This window comes from Pleurodeles waltl, chromosome 9 (genome assembly GCF_031143425.1).
Source record: "Pleurodeles waltl isolate 20211129_DDA chromosome 9, aPleWal1.hap1.20221129, whole genome shotgun sequence".
In the NCBI taxonomy this organism is placed as follows: Eukaryota; Metazoa; Chordata; class Amphibia; order Caudata; family Salamandridae; genus Pleurodeles; species Pleurodeles waltl.
In genome coordinates this window covers 901,805,580-901,822,073 of record NC_090448.1, presented here as the reverse complement: position 1 = coordinate 901,822,073, position 16,494 = coordinate 901,805,580, and the positions used below count along the sequence as shown (strand labels likewise).

At 49.6% G+C, this 16,494-nt stretch overlaps 1 protein-coding gene across 3 annotated transcripts in view; it reads left to right on the top strand.

Annotated features, from left to right (window-relative positions):
- The window catches only part of DICER1 (dicer 1, ribonuclease III), an 848,581-nt gene that overhangs the window by 126,064 nt on the left and 706,023 nt on the right, over positions 1-16,494 (top strand). For all 3 annotated transcript variants that reach the window (XM_069208246.1, XM_069208245.1, XM_069208247.1), the window contains one exon: positions 759-1,231. In XM_069208246.1, coding sequence (XP_069064347.1) covers positions 759-1,231 — 473 coding nt within the window. The remainder of the gene's footprint in view (positions 1-758; positions 1,232-16,494) is intronic.

Below are 16,494 nucleotides of genomic sequence, written 5' to 3'. Positions count from 1 at the left end.
TGCAATACATAGCAATACTCTTATTGTTAGATGTGTATTACCCTCATTGTCCATGATTGTTCCAAGTTAATAATAAACCAACCAGTCATAGATGTTTGCAGAGAGTTATTTTTAAAGCATTTTCTCCCCATGACTGGTCTCATAGTACCAGCAGAACACATAAGTAGAGTGGAAAATTGGGAAGGTTCCATCGTAACAAGAAAGTAGTTTGGATGTCAAGTTTTTTCTGACGATGAAGAGCTTCTCTGTGACATTAAGCTGCTGAGTTACAGTACTTCTCTGGAGGAAATATCAGAAAAGGAAAATAAATTCACTTGCTCCTATTAAAAAAAAACCAAAAAAAAAAACCTTGCTCCAATAGTGGGTGAACGCGGAGTAGTCGGCCTAGCAGAGGTACTGTGGGAAGTAAGAGATTAGTGCTGCGTAGGTCCCTTACTACCTTGTTATACAAGGCAGAATTCATTGAACGGGATCTTAAGAAGAGCAAGAATAGGAACATAATCTCTCTTGTCCTCAATGAGGACCATACCTCTTCTGTCTCCACCTTGTTATTGTTGTGACTGGAGGTGAATCGAAGTCTGTCCTTTAATTAAATTATTGTAATTTTTTTTACAGCTTTCCTGTACGTCAGAAAACACTTTTCATTCCATGTACAAGCTTATTTCAACTCATGTAAATCGTTGTTGATTTTGTTTCTTTAAGGAGTTTACATTTTCTGCATGAAAATGTTTTCTGAATTGCTTTCCTTATTGTTACAGATTTTATCAGACTGCCGGGCAGTTCTAGTTGTTCTGGGACCATGGTGTGCAGATAAAGTAGCAGCTATGATGGTGAGAGAACTGCAGAAGTATATTAAGCATGAACAAGATGACCTACACAGAAAATTCTTATTGTTTACAGACACTTTCCTAAGGAAAATCCATGCACTCTGTGAAGAGCACTTCACACCCGCCACACTTGACCTGAAATTTGTAACCCCAAAAGTTATAAAACTGCTGGAAATTTTGCGAAAATACAAACCATATGAACGCCAGCAGTTTGAAAGTGTTGAGTGGTATAACAATAGGAATCAGGATAATTATGTATCTTGGAGTGATTCTGAAGATGATGATGAAGATGAAGAAATTGAAGAAAAAGAAAAACCTGAGGCAAATTTCCCTTCCCCCTTCACAAACATTTTATGTGGGATTATTTTTGTAGAGAGAAGATATACAGCTGTCGTCCTAAACAGGTATTTTTTTGCAAACATTATAAAATATATCTTGTTTGAAATGTTTGTATGGGTATATGATATAAACTCAAAAAGTATGATTAAAACTTAATTACAGTTCACAGTTTGATAGTTGTTTTACACATGACACCAATAATGTGGTGTTGCAGTTTTACTAATACAAAAATGATAGCATTTGAGGTATCTGTTTTGTTTCTCCTGAGCACATGGGCATGTTTTCTCAGTTAGCCGTTAGAGGTTAAAAAACAAATTCTAAGCCAATATTGTTTTTTTTTTTTTAAGGACGAGCTTACAACCTCTTGTATACGTTTAGTATACTTCTCTTGTGTGCTTAAAGCCATCCCCTGCTTTTCATTTGTTTGTTTCAGGGCCCTTTAAAAATCCTTGCTTGCTGGTGGCTGGGGGGTGAGGTGTTGCTCCTTGGTTAGTGCAGAGGCGCTCTCTTGTGTCTTTTATCTCTCTTGGATCTTTTTACTCTTTTATGGTTTCTTTGGGTATTTGGTTTAAGGGTCCAGTCGCTTCCATTTTGAATTCTACCCCTCTTCTCATTGCAGTGGAACTTTTCATGTCTATTTTTAAGTGCAGTGCTAGGATAGGACGGCGCCATTTTTAAAGGACTGGGGTGGGTAGAGTTTTTACAGTTTAAAACATTCATTTTTCATAGACAGATGTAGTCGACAAGAGTCTACTTTTTCCTCACCCCTTCTCCCTCCTTGAATGCTTTATCCTTTTACCTCTCTAGTGAGATAAGGCATCTGCTTTCCCACAAACTCCTGTTTTTCCACAGTAACTTCCAGATTGTTTTACAGTTTGTGTTAATATCCCTGTTCTCGCAATCACGTAAGCAAACTTTTTTTGTAAACAAATTTATAACCCTTTCACGACTAATCTCCTTTATGATTGTGTTCACGACTGACGTTATTGCGTCCCGTATTTTTCAAAATAGGACTGTTGAAATCTTAGTGATCACTCTACCAGCAGTAGCATCCTCTTGTTATTACAGGTTAGCCTAAGACTTGTGCGTGAAGTTTTGTGATTGCTTTGTGAAAATATTTCCTGCTGGTGTTGAGTGAGGTGATGTTTGCCACTTATCTTGGGTTAAACTAGCTACAGTCGGTAGTTTTGCATTTCTCTCAGCCCTTCTCAGTTGGCACCGCCTCTTCATTATCTCTCAACTAGAAAATTTGAGCTCTAGCCATGCCCTCCCACTCCACCACAGCCTGGCCCCTCTTCATGTAGTCTCTCCTCAAAGTTGGGTATCCTGGGGAAAAATCTTTGTTTGCTCTTTGTCGCCTTGAAAAACACGCATGTGTGCGTGCACTCTAAGCGTGCTCTGTCTCCACTCTCTCTCTCATGTGGCATGACAACAGGGTGCCCCTGCATCCATTTTACTGGCGACGAAGCTCTGCAGTCTTCCTCCTTGGTTGTAAACGTTATTTACAGCTGCTAAAAAAGTGGGCATATGAATGTATTACCTTTGGGCACTTACCATTAAAATGGCTATACAAGAGCAAGTCTGTGCTTATGTCCACTGAACATCATCTACAGGTCAATGCAGCAGCTAAAGTTGTGCCTAATGGTGACAAGCCGAGGACGTGGACTGTGGAACTGAGACATAGGCTGAGTGTAATATCCCCCTGGTGCCTACCTCCCTCCACATTGTGTGCCCCTGGACAGATGCCCAGCCCATTTAATATTTTACCTTGTTTGCGTAAAGTGGGAGTGATTAACTCCATTAAAGCAATATCATCTGCCCATGTGGGAAAACAACGTGTATTGCTCTCTGAGGGGTATGTCAGTATACATCAGGTTTATGCTGCATCCTGCAGGCCCATTGTTTAAAGGGGAAAAACAATGATTGTATGTATTTGGAAGGGTAGCACATTACTGTCTTAATTTCCATGCTGGCCGGCGCAGCTGGTACCGAAAGTACCAAATGGGAGCGACGAAACACCTAGGCCCAGAAGACGCTTGTCCTCTGGCTTTATGTACTCTCACCCCTGAGATGCTGCTCTTCCCGAGAGTTTGGTGGTCCATGCAGTGCCCCCTCATGTTCGCATACACATTCCACCTCCCAAGCATGCCCTATCATGACTATTTTCAGTTCCAGCAAACCTGCTTCCTGCTGCATTTTGAAGATTAGTGTGTGACTGTTATCTACACTTGTCCTTACACAGCTCCTCTTCAGCCAACAGAATGGCTGCAAAAGCTTGTGTGTGACCCAGAAGTACAGAAACTATGGACCATTAGGTCCATCCAGAAGTAGCCGGAGGAATGGACTCTGGTAAGTGAAATCCTTAACTACTTCATCCCCCACCCTACCTGCATGCTATGACATACCCCCACCCTCGCACTCACCCCCATCACTCCAACTCCTCACATATGTCCCACTATTACAAACCACACATCCCAACACCAAGCCCTGCATGCAACAACAAAGCATGTATACCCATCACCAATGCATGTCCACTACACATACCCACATAGACCCCTAAACAATTATCACCCAAGGTCCTACACAGGAATGGAAGCACTGGGGTACAGGGTCACCCACCCATTGCACACCATGGCACTTACAGATACTAAAACTATGCATTTACACCCCTGCAGGACCCCTACCCAACGTCACCGGACAGGAGGTTACAGACATGTCCACTCCACCCTCAGAAGATACCCACAGTGATGACAGCAGCTCTGTCCAACTGGATCTAGATGCCCAGCCCATCTGGGACCTCGGGCAGTCGGTTCCCCTCACACAGTCACAGGCCACCACAGAGCCTCCCCCCTCAGGAAAAACCAGCACAGCACCCACCCAGCGGGCCCATATCTCTGTTCCAAGACACATCAAGCAGCAGTGTGTCCACCACTACAGGGAACCCAGGCTAACCCACCACCCAACAACAGCAGGGACCTGGGGCAGTGGTAGTGGGCACACGGTTCAGGGGACAGAGGCCCAGGAACACAGGGGAACTGGGAGGGCTGCTGTGCGACCGGGGGAGGACAGGCCCAGGGAACCCACTCTCCACGAGGCCCTTTCCAACATCATGGGAGCCTACCATCATTCCCAGGAGACTATGGCAACGGTACTGGCCACGTTTCAGGAGACCCAGCGGCTGCAGGAGGAACTCAAATCCATCCCTGGCACTAGCCTGGATGATGAATTGCCCACCACCTCCGCCAGCGCTAGTGGACAGGAGGCACCGCCACAGGACCACGACACCAGCACCCCACCGCCTGCAGATGGAGAACCACCCCGCAAACGGTCCTGAGATCCAGGACAAAGACAGAGAACAATGCCAAGACCCCCGCCAAGAAATGAGACTACCCTGATTATCATCCTTCTGTCCCAGTTTGTCACCCTGTCCATCCTTAAACTGCCCTAAATCCACTTCCTATTCCCCTTTGGGCAATGCACCTTTGAGACAAATAGACTGGACTCTACCATGGACATTCCTCCACCATCATCCCTGACCATTTTCAACACCCTCCACTTTGCACTGAAATAAACACCCTTGAATCACAAAACAATCTGGAGTCAGTCTGTGCTTTCACAAATGTGTATTTGCAATAACTGAGGGAAATAGCAATGTCCATTGTATTGTCAACATACCTATGTCCATAGCTCTAGTCCATGAGGTAACATAGCAGAGGTCACACAGTGGGACCCACATCTGTGAAATCGAAAGGGAAAGTGACAAATCAGGGTCCATACATTGGGTGAAAGTGACAACAGATGAGAGGTCGAACAATTTCATCAGATGTAGGAGGCAGTGAGGTCTTCTTACCTGTGTCTCACAGGAAGTATTGATGCATCATGGTGTTTCTGTTGTCTATGTCCTCTACTTCTGCCTCCTCTTCTTCACTGTCCACAGGCTCCACAGCTGCCACAAGACCTCCATCTAGACCATCCTCCTGCAGAAAAGGCACCTGTCGTTGCAAAGCCAAGTTGTGCAGCATACAACAGGCCACGATGATCTGGCACACCTTCTTTGGTGAGTAGTATAGGGAACCACCTGTCATATGGAGGCACCTGAACCTGGCCTTCAGGAGGCCGAAGGTCCTCTCTATAACCCTCCTAGTTCGCCCATGTGCCTCATTGTAGCGTTCCTCTGCCCTTGTCCTGGGCTTCCTCAAGGACCAAGGCCACATGTGTCCCATCATTGGCACCTATGATGTTGGGGATATGTCCCAGGGCATAGAAGTCACCTTTCACTGTAAGCAAATCCTCCACCTGAGGGAAAACGATGTAGCTGCGTATGTGTTTCAGGAAGGCAGACAACACTCTGGACAACACGTTGGAGAACATAGGCTGGGACATCCCTGATGCAATGGCCACTGTTTGAAAGGAACCACTTGCCAGGAAATGGAGTGCTGACAGGACCTGCACTAGAGGGGGGATTCCTGTGGGATGGCAGATAGCTGACAACATATCTGACATCAGATCTGGCTCCAACTGGGCACACAGTTCATGGATTGTGGCACGATCAAGTATGTAGGTGACTATTAAATGTCGCTCTTTCATTGTCCACAGGTCCACCAGCGGTCTGTACACCGAAGGATGCCGCCATCTCCTCAACTGTCCCAGCGGACGTGCTCTATGGATGAGAACAGCAATCAGAGGGTCAGCCAACACTGAGGTACGAAAAAACAACTTTATTGCACACATTTGTCAATCCGCTATGTGCCTGTCTTAGTGTGTATGCAAGGCCTAGATATGTGTGACACATTTAAAATTAATGCCATGTGGACCCCTGAAATGGGGGCTGCCTGACCTGTAATGTGGGACAATGGGATACGAGGTAACTGTGCTGACGTTGTACACCGTCGGGGTAGGCAGTCGAAGACCGCGGCGCAATCCTGCATTGGTAAACATTGGACCCGCCATTTTCACTCTGTTCACTCACTTGATACCTGATCTTCGACAGGAGAGGACCGACACTGCAAGTGCTGCTGTGACCTCAGTCTGGAAGCGACAATGGCTCATGTGTCTGGGGAAAGGGCCCCTGCCTTCACATCGGAGGAGTTGGACAAACTAGTGGATGGGGTCCTCCCCCAGTACACGCTACTCTACGGTCCTTCAGACAAACAGGTGAGTACACTATGAGCATGCTGTATGGGCAATGCCTGTTTGGAGTGGTGTGGATGGGAGATGGGGGTGGGGGGTGAATGAGGCGTGCATGAAATGACGGTGAGTGGATGTGCGTCAGGACAAGGGTGGGAACGTGGGCCAATGACTGTGACGGTCCGGACGGTTATAGTTTTTCCTTTTTCCCTGTACTATTCCGGTAGGTCAGCGCCCACCAGAAGAAGGAAATTTGGCGTGCCATCGCCAAGGAAGTCCGGACCCTGGGGCTCCACCACAGACGGAGCACCCACTGACGGAAAAGATGGGAGGCCGCGGGAGCAAGAAGATGGAGGAGGCCCAGCTGGGGATGGCCTCTCAACGTGGGAGGGGTGCCCATCGCACCATGACCCCCCTGACGTTCCGGATCCTGGCGGTGGCGTATCCGGTGTTGGATGGGCGCTTGAGGGCATCACAGCAGCCATAAGAGGGTGAGTACAGTCACATTCATCTGATTCAGCGCGCATGGGATGTGTCTGGGTAGGGGAGGTGGACCGTGGGTTTCGCTAGGCCAGGGTGAGTTTTGTAGGCAAGGTCCCTTCGTGAGGCAGTCTGTGTGGCACCCCACCAGTGTTAAGAGCCATCTACCCCTAGTCAGGCTCCTGTGACTTCCATGTGTGCAGCAATCGGGCATAGCCCTTGTACCCCATGGCCCTGTGATTAATTAGGGAACTCTAAGTGCATGGCGTAGTGCAGAGGGCTGCTGTGTCTGTAGTGTCCGCCACCGGTAGCAGTATTGCATACACAGAACATATCTTTCTACTTTCTTTCCCCCCCTTTGTGTGGTCTCCCTGTTCTTGTGTGCATTAGCATCATAAGGTGGAGGAGCAGTGCCACCGGAGCAGGAGGGAGCTGCATCCCACATGGCCCTGGAGGGCGAGACTACGGACGCCAAATTCACCAGTGGGACGGAGGGCGAGGGGAGCTCCACGGCAGGGACAGGAGCTGAGACCAGCGACACCGACTCCTCCTCTGATGGGAGCTCCCTTGCGGTGGCGGGTCCCTCTGTGTCCACCGCATCTACAGGTACAGCCACCACCCTTCCAGCAGCCCCTCAGCGTGAGCTCCGTGGCCGCTCACCTAGGAGGTTGGGAATCCCCTTCACCCCAGGAACCTCAGCCCCTGCCAGCCCTGCTGCCCTCAGTGAGGAGGCCATTGACCTCCTCAGATCCCTCACTGTTGGGCAGTCTACCATTCTGAATGCCATCCAGGGTGGCCTCAGCACTGATGGCAGCCATTGTCCCTGTGTCCAACCTCCCCCCTCCAACTTCCTCCACCCAGACCCAATCCCCAGTACCTCAGCCTATCCCAAGCACACTATCAGACCAGCATGCACACACCTCAACACACAAGGGTAGCTCTGGCAAACATAAGCACCACACATCCCACAGGCACTCACACAAGCATCATTCCCATGCAGACATACCAAGAGCTACTGCCTCCACTGTGTCCCCCTCCTCCACGTCTCCCTCCTCCCTCCCTGTCACGTCTCCACTCACACCTGCATGCACTACATCTTCAGCCACTACGTCCATCACCAGCACCCCCATCACCACACACCGCTCACGTGCACTCACCACCCCCACTACCATTCACATGTCCCCTGCGTCCTCTCCCAGTGTGTCTGTAAGCCCACCTCCCAAACTACATAAACGCAGTCACACATCCACCTTACGACAGCCTCCAGCCCATGCACCTTCACCCAAAGTCAGCAAACGAACACCTCCTACAACCACTACCTCTTCCTCCACTCCCAAACCCCCTCCATCTCCCCGTCCCAGTGTGTCTAAAAAACTTTTCCTGTCAAACCTTGACCTCTTCCCTACACCTCCCCCACCCCTTCCGTCCCCTAGGGCCCGCCTTTCCAGGTCCCAACACAGCAACTCAGCCACCACATCACTGGAAACAGTGGTGCCAGCAGTAACTGGCTTCTGGAGTGCACCAAGCAGCGGGGCAGCCAGTGTCCCAAGGAGCCAGGCCAAGGACATTCCCCCACCTCAAAAACAAAAGAAGTTGGCCACAGCCCAGAGGGAGAAGGCCAAAACACCTGCCACCAAGGGCTTTGCCAGGACAACAGTTGGGAGTGGCAAGACAGCTGCACCACCATCCGAGGTGGGGAAGGGCCAGAGAAAGAAAGGGAAGTCACCACCAACCTGCACGGCGGACAAGACCGCCACCGGCACTGCCACATGCACTGCCGCCACGGGCACTGCCGCTCAGGACACCGCTGCCAGCAGCACGCTCAGTGAGCCCCCCACCAGCACCGCCGCCCAGGACACTGCCCCCAGCAGCACGCTTAGTGAGCCCCCCACAAGCACTGCCTCCAGCAGCACGCTTAGTGAGCCCCCCACCAGCACTGCCGCCCAGGACACCGCCGCCAGCAGCACGCTCAGTGAGCCCCCAACCAGCACCGCTGCCTAATGAGCGCAGCAAGCACCGCCGCTACTGAGACCGCCGCCAGCGGCCACGCCACATCCTGTGCCAGTGGCACCACCGCAGACATGGCTGCCATCCCCAGTGGTCAGTCGTACAAGGCTGGTGGTCAGTTCCAGGGACCTGGACAGCTTCCATGTTGGCCCACTGTCAGTGGAGTGTCAGATCCACTACCTCAGTCCTTGGCAGGATGAAGCACTCTGGGCACAAAGCCCCCTCCAGAACAGTGGAGAATCACATCCACTACCTCTCTCCTTGGCAGGATGAAGCACTCTGGGCACAAAGCCCCCTCCAGAACCAGTGGAGAAAGGCATCCACTACCTCAGTCCTTGGAAGGAGGAAGCACTCTGGGCACAAACCCCCCTCCAGAACCAGTGGAGAAAGGCATCCACTACCTCAGTCCTTGGCAGGATGAAGCACTCTGGGCACAAAGCCCCCTCCAGAACAAGTGGAGACTGTTAACCACTTGAGAGACTGTGGCTTTGCACTCCCCAGGATAAAGCAGTGGGCAAACCACCCACTAAAAAGACTTGAGGTACTGTGGCTTTGCACTCCCCAGGATAAAGCAGTGGGCAACCCACCCACTGGAGAGACTTGAGAGACTGTGGCTTTGCACTCCCCAGGATACATCAATGGGCATGGAGCCCCCTCGTGGAGCTGGCGTCTTGCACTCATCCGGCTGAGGTGCCCCCTCTTCCCTTCCCTCTGAGGTGCCTGTTTTATTTCGATCTGATGCCCCTGCAGTGTTCTCTCCGTTTGGATCGGGTATTGAGTGTGGGCATCGCCCATGCATTTTGGGCCCAGTGGTCCACGGACTATGTAGGTGCAGTACATGGACTTGAACGGCAGGTAGAATTTGGAGTTCCAGCTCCATGGCGTCCTGGTTCCTCGTGGGGTGTGTAGAGGTGAGAGTTTTCCCTTCCAAGTCCAGTTTCCGCTGTGTTTTTGTTTGCGTTGAATCTACCCCGGAAAAGGTGGCAAATTGGCCTCTCATAATGGTGTGGGCGGTACATTGTCTCCCGCCTGTCTGTTGGTGGTGACCGCCATGCTGTTTGTACCGTTGTGGCGGTCGGAGTGTTAAAGTGGCTGTCTATGTTGGCGGTTTCCGCCATGGTCGTGATTCAATTTTTTTAACCGCCGGCCTGTCGGCTGTCTTACCACCGACCGCCAGCTCTAACTCTTGCAAATGCAGGACAAATTGGCAATGCCAATGCTTGTTTTTAAATATTTTTTAGTAGAAAACTCGCTGCCACAGCTACTGAGTTGCATCAGGACAATACTTACAGATCTCTGAGAATTTTAGTAAAGAGCCTATTGTAACCACATATAACCTCTCAAAAAGCTTTACCTGTTGTAACTTGCTTACTCATAGGGCAAACATCGGTACAAGTCTGGGCTTCCAGTTTTGCAATATTAATAATCTGGTGACCAACAAGAAATTAAATATAAACTGGTGCTACCACACAGTGATATCTAAGCTCTGAGATACTAGTCCGAATAGAGCCCTGAGTGAATCTGGCCGTAAATCAACTTGGAGCTGTTGTCTTAAAAACCTGAAAACCTGTTCCTATAAAGAACGAAGATGCAAACTGGTGAAAAATATATGGATCCAATCTCCTGTAAGATATGAGCATCAGAAACAAGAGGATGATGTTGTATGCATCTTATGGAGGCGATCCAGCGTATAATAGAGCATCCATTTGCTTAAAAGGCTTATTCTTCTAAAGTTAGCAGCACTAATTGCTCTACTAGTAATCCTACTATAGAAGCCCCAACGTTTAAGATCTATTTATTGGTTGTAGGAGACAAGGCTTTTGTTGCAGTAGTCCCTCCACTTTTTGCCTGATATTTGATGCAACTTTGATTGAAGTGCACTGGGTTCCTGCTAATCAGGTCCCCCGTGCCAGTGTTCTTTCCCCAAACTGTGCAACTGCCACTGCAGGCTGCTTGTCTTGGTGCAGTTAAAAGTAAAAACACAACTTGGCACACAACCTGCGTACCATGCCCACTAACACTGCATGCAATATATGTAAGTCACCCCTACAGCAGGCCTTTCAGCCCTATGGCAGGGTGCAGTATATTACATGTGTGGACATATCTTAGGGAGTAGATATGCCCCTGCTATGTAATAGTCATAGCAGGTTATCAGGTAAGCCATTCTAAGTACTTATGCTGGACACTGGTGTAGGAAGTTGGCTCTGTATGCACTATTTCAAAGTAAGGAATAGTATACACAGAGTCCAAAGGTTCCCCTTAGAGGTAAGATAGTGGCAAAAAGAGATAATACTAATGCTCTATTTTGTGGTAGTGTGGTCGAGCAGTAGGCTTATCAAGGGAGTAGTGTTAAGCATTTGTTGTACATACACACAGGCAATAAATGAGGAACACACACTCAGAGACAATTCCAGGCCAATAGGTTTTTGTATAGAAAAATATATTTTCTTAGTTTATTTTGACATATAGCTATTTTAAAACTAGACAGTGCAATTTTCAACAGTTCCTGGGGGGAGTAAGAGTTTGTTAGTTTTTGCAGGTAAGTAAACCACCTACGGGGTTCAAGTTTGGGTCCAAGGTAGCTCACCGTTGGGGGTTCAGAGCAACCCCAAAGTTACCACACCAGCAGCTCAGGCGCAGCTCAGGGCCGGTCAGGTGCAGAGGTCAAAGTGGTGCCCAAAACGCATAGGCTTCAATGGAGAAGGGGGTGCCCCGGTTCCAGTCTGCCAGCAGGTAAGTACCCGCGTCTTCGGAGGGCAGACCAGGGGGGGTTTTGTAGGGCACCGGGGGGGACACAAGTTAGCACAGAAAGTACACCCTCAGCAGCACGGGGGCGGCCGGGTGCAGTGTGCAAACACGCGTCGGGTTTCCAATATAAATCAGTGGGAGACCAAGGGGTCTCTTCAGCGATGCAGGCAAGGGGGGGCTCCTCGGGGTAGCCACCACCTGGGCAAGGGAGAGGGCCTCCTGGGGGTCACTCCTGCACTGGAGTACCGATCTTTCAGGTCCTGGGGGCTGTGGGTGCAGAGTCTTTACCAGGCGTCAGGATCTGGGAGTCAGGCAGTCGCGGTCAGGGGGAGCCTCGGGATTCCCTCTGCAGGCGTCGCTGTGGGGGCAACTCTGGCTACTCACGGTCTCGCAGTCGCCTGGGAGTCCTCCCTGAAGTGTTGTTTCTCCACAAGTCGTGCCGGGGGCGTCGTGTGCAGAGTAGCAAGTCTCACGCTTCCAGCGGGAAACGCAAGTTGTTTTTAAAGTTGCTCCTTTGAAACAAAGTTGCAGTCTTGGGTGAACAGAGCCACTGTCCTCGGGAGTTTCTTGGTCCTTCTAGAGCAGGGCAGTCCTCTGAGGATTCAGAGGTCGCTGGTCCCTGGGGAGAGTGTCGCTGGAGCACTGTCTTTAGAAGGGAGGGAGACAGGCCGGTAGAGCTGGGGCCAAAGCTGTTGGTGTCTCCGTCTTCTCTGCAGGGCTTTTCAGCTTAGCAGTCCTCTTCTTCTTAGGTTGCAGGAATCTGAGTTCCTAGGTTCTGGGGAGCCCCTAAATATTAAATTTAAGGGCGTATTTATGTCTGGGGGGTTAGTAGCCAATGGCTACTAGCCCTGAGGGTGGGTACACCCTCTTTGTGCCTCCTCCCAAGGGGAGGGGGTCACATTCCTATCCCTATTGGGGGAATCCTCCATCTGTAAGATGGAGGATTTCTAAAAGTCAGAGTCACCTCAGCTCAGGACACCTTAGGGGCTGTCCTGACTGGCCAGTGACTCCTCCTTGTTTTTCTCATTATCTCCTCCAGCCTTGCCGCCAAAAGTGGGGCCGTGGCCGGAGGGGGCGGGGAACTCCACTAGCTGGAGTGCCCTGTGGTGCTGTAACAAAGGGGGTGAGCCTTTGAGGCTTACCGCCAGGTGTTACAGTTCCTGCAGGGGGAGGTGTGAAGCACATCCACCCAGTACAGGCTTTGTTACTAGCCACAGAGTTACAAAGGCACTCTCCCCATGTGGCCAGCAACATGTCTCTAGTGTGGCAGGCTGCTAAAACCAGTCAGCCTACACGGGTAGTTGGTTAAGGTTTCAGGCGGCACCTCTAAGGTGCCCTCTGGGGTGTATGTTACAATAAAATGTACACTGGCACCAGTGTGCATTTATTGTGCTGAGAAGTTTGATACCAAACTTCACAGTTTTTAGTGTAGCCATTATGATGCTGTGGAGTTCGTGTTTGACAGACTCCCAGACCATATACTCTTATGGCTACCCTGCACTTACAATGTCTAAGGTTTTGCTTAGACACTGTAGGGGCACAGTGCTCATGCACTGGTGCCCTCACCTATGGTATAGTGCACCCTGCCTTAGAGCTGTAAGGCCTGCTAGAGGGGTGACTTATCTATACTGCATAGGCAGTGTGAGGTTGGCATGGCAGCCTGAGGGGAGTGCCATGTCGACTTACTCGTTTTGTCCTCACCAGCACACACAAGCTGGCAAGCAGTGTGTCTGTGCTGAGTGAGGGGTCCCCAGGGTGGCATAAGATATGCTGCAGCCCTTAGAGACCTTCCCTGGAATCAGGGCCCTTGGTACCAGGGGTACCAGTTACAAGGGACTTACCTGGATGCCAGGGTGTGCCAATTGTGGAAACAAAAAGTATAGGTTAGGGAAAGAACACTGGTGCTGGGGCCTGGTTAGCAGGCCTCAGCACACTTTCAAATCAAAACTTAGCATCAGCAAAGGCAAAAAGTCAGGGGGTAACCATGCCAAGGAGGCATTTCCTTTCAACTGGTAAGTAAGAGTTCCCTAGCTACGTGATGACTCCTCTGAAACTAGGGATGTTTTGGTATCAAACCTCTCGTATTAATAAATCCTCACTGATTCCAGCGATGGATTAATTAATACATGCACCCAGAGGGCAACTTAGAGGTGTCCCCTGAAAAACCTACCAACTACTAGTGTGTTGGCTGACTGGTCTTAACCAGCCTGCTACCACAGACAAGCTTCTGACACCCAAGGGTGAGAGCCTGTGCTCTTGCATAGCCAGAAGAAAAGCCTTCTCTGACAGGGGTGTTCTACACCCCTTCCAACAGGATGATCTGCAAATAAGCATTCCAAGGCAGGGAGTTCAAAGAGATCGCCGCTTTTGGTATGTGAATCTGGCTTCCCTCAGAAGTGAGAAGATGCTGACGTCCCCCTGACAGGTGGTAAAATTAGTAGTCAGAAAGGCTTGTCCACCTTCATAGAGGAGTCATTGTGACCCCAGGGGTAAGTAGCCCTTTGGCTACAACCCTACACTCACTTAACACACCATAATCCTGTATTTAGCTGAGCCCCTGACACCAGAAAATCAATCCTGCCGACCTGAAAGAAGAAAGACACTAGAGAAACGCAAGAGCTGAAGAGCAGTTACTGACTCAGCGCCAATCCTGCCTGCTGACTTAGACAGTTGCGACAGACACCTCGTCCTGCAGCTGTTTGTGGCTTCAAAAGCCTGGAAGGACTGCCAGCCTTTACCCAAGAACCAGGAACTCCTTTGGAGTAGCAGAACTACTCCCCTGCGTCTTGCAGGCACACCAAGAAAAACATGGAGAACTCCGGACTGACAAAACCCTAGCCGAAGTCAAAGTAGCCCAATTGTGCCAGCGTGGTCCTCAGACCCCACAGAGAACAAGCTCACCTTGGGTCTGCCCACTGTGAACTCCACGACAATGCCTGCAGCTTTCTTCTGCAGGCCCCCCTCTACCTCAAGTGACCTGGAGACAAAGATCCAATGCCGCAGGACACTTCTGCACCTGGCCACTCCAGACCGAGGACAAGAGGACCAAAGGTGTCTCCACGCCCCCCAGCCTCTTAAAACCTGACCCACTTGTTGGGTGAGTCAGACTGGGCCCCAGCCCACGCCTGCAGCCTCTTTCTGCGGGCCTCCCCTCTACCGCGATTGCCTCTGGTGACAGAAACCTGACGCCTCAGGACCCTCTGCACCCGACCACCCTGGCCCCAGGAGAAGAATACCAAAGGTGTCCCACGGTCCCCACGGCACCTAGCATCACAATATCTGAACCCCCTTGTACACTTATTATGTCTAAGAATCAACAGAAATAGTAGGGGCATATTTGCTCATGCATACATGCCCTCACTTGTAATATAATGCACCCTGCCTTAGGGCTGAAGGCCTGCTGTAGGGGTGATTTACAGATAGTCCAAGCAGTGTTTTAGGGGACATGGCACACAAGTGTGGGCTATGTCATGTATTAAATTTTTGGAGCAACTTGTCACACAGCCTGCAATGGCAGTCCACATAAGGTTGGTGCTGGGTCCCTCAGAGAGGCACAATATGTGCTACAGCTCTGAGGGGCCCTCTGTAGTACCCATGCCCTAGGTACCAGGGTTACCATTTACTACGGACTTATAAAAGGGCTGAAGTGTCTGGTCACTTGGAGATCAAGTGACCAGGTGTCTTGATTTAGGAAAGGAACACTGGCACTGGGGACCTTGTTAGCAGGAACCCAGTGCACGTTGATCAAAGTTGCATCTAAAAAACAGGCTAAGAGTGGGGAGGTACCACAACCAGAGCCCAGCTCCCTACATCATGGTTGATAAAAATCATTCAAAGACTGGAAGGGTTGGCAGTAACATAAATCTCTGTATTAGATTGGGGGACCAAGGGCAAACTGGTCCTGCATTTCGACCTAAAGAACACAGGGAGAAGAGTTGAAAAGTAAAGCTTTGGCTTTAGAATGGTTAACTTCATAGCCGATGATAAAAGTGAATTCCTGGATTTTGGCAAAAGCCTTTGGATGTTAGCTTTTTTAGCAGCCAAGTACAAAATCATGTTTTCCAGCTTACCAACATCTCAGTACGCGGTCTAGTCACAGGATCTTTTCTCATTGCACAAGCTAGAGGCTTAATGAACAAAGATAAAAAAAAGTGGGAACATGGGACATTTCTGTCTTGTACTGCGCCTGGCAGTAATAAGACGTGCTAATCTGTTATTGATGACTATTTGCACCTCAGCTGCATTATATAAAGGGTGTGCACAAGAGTTACAAAATTTGATGGAATCCCAAATTTGGGCAAAGTATTAAATTTCACATCTGATTGTACTAAATAAAGTGCTTACTCAGAATCTAACTGTAGGAAAGTCCCTCTTTGGCATGATTATCTGCACGTTTTTACCTGATGTCAGTGTGCCTAGACTTTCACTGGGATCCTACTAACCAGAACCTCTGTCAGGAAAACTATTGCTAGTGTTGTTAAGTTCTTCCTTCAGAAAAAACGATTCCCCTTTTCCTTGTACCCACATTGGTTGCAGCGGCGTCCTCATTTCCGGTGGCTCTTGCAGAGGCTGTTCTTAGAACTAGCTTCTTCAGGTTTAACTGCCACTCAGGATGGTGGCCACAAATCTTTGTGAGGTCAGCGCTCTAGTGTTTCTACCTTAGTCTCGTGCTGAAGCTTCCCTCCAGCTGTTTCTCTCTGGGAGCTGTGCACTTCAAATGTCACCCCGAGAGGAATAAGCAGTGTTCCTGAGGCACTTCGTTTCATAAAGAATTGTTCCAGTTTCGAGTAATTAATTATTTTTCTTGTAACAGTGTGCACACCAGCTACTTTTTCCCTTCTGGAGAAGCTGAATTTATTCCTTCTTCCAACAACTGGCTTCAAAAACTCTGCACCTTGCAGACTTGCCAGTCTTAGAGACAAACCTCAGTGCTCATACTAATTCGTAGAGACTGTGATTGAGAAAA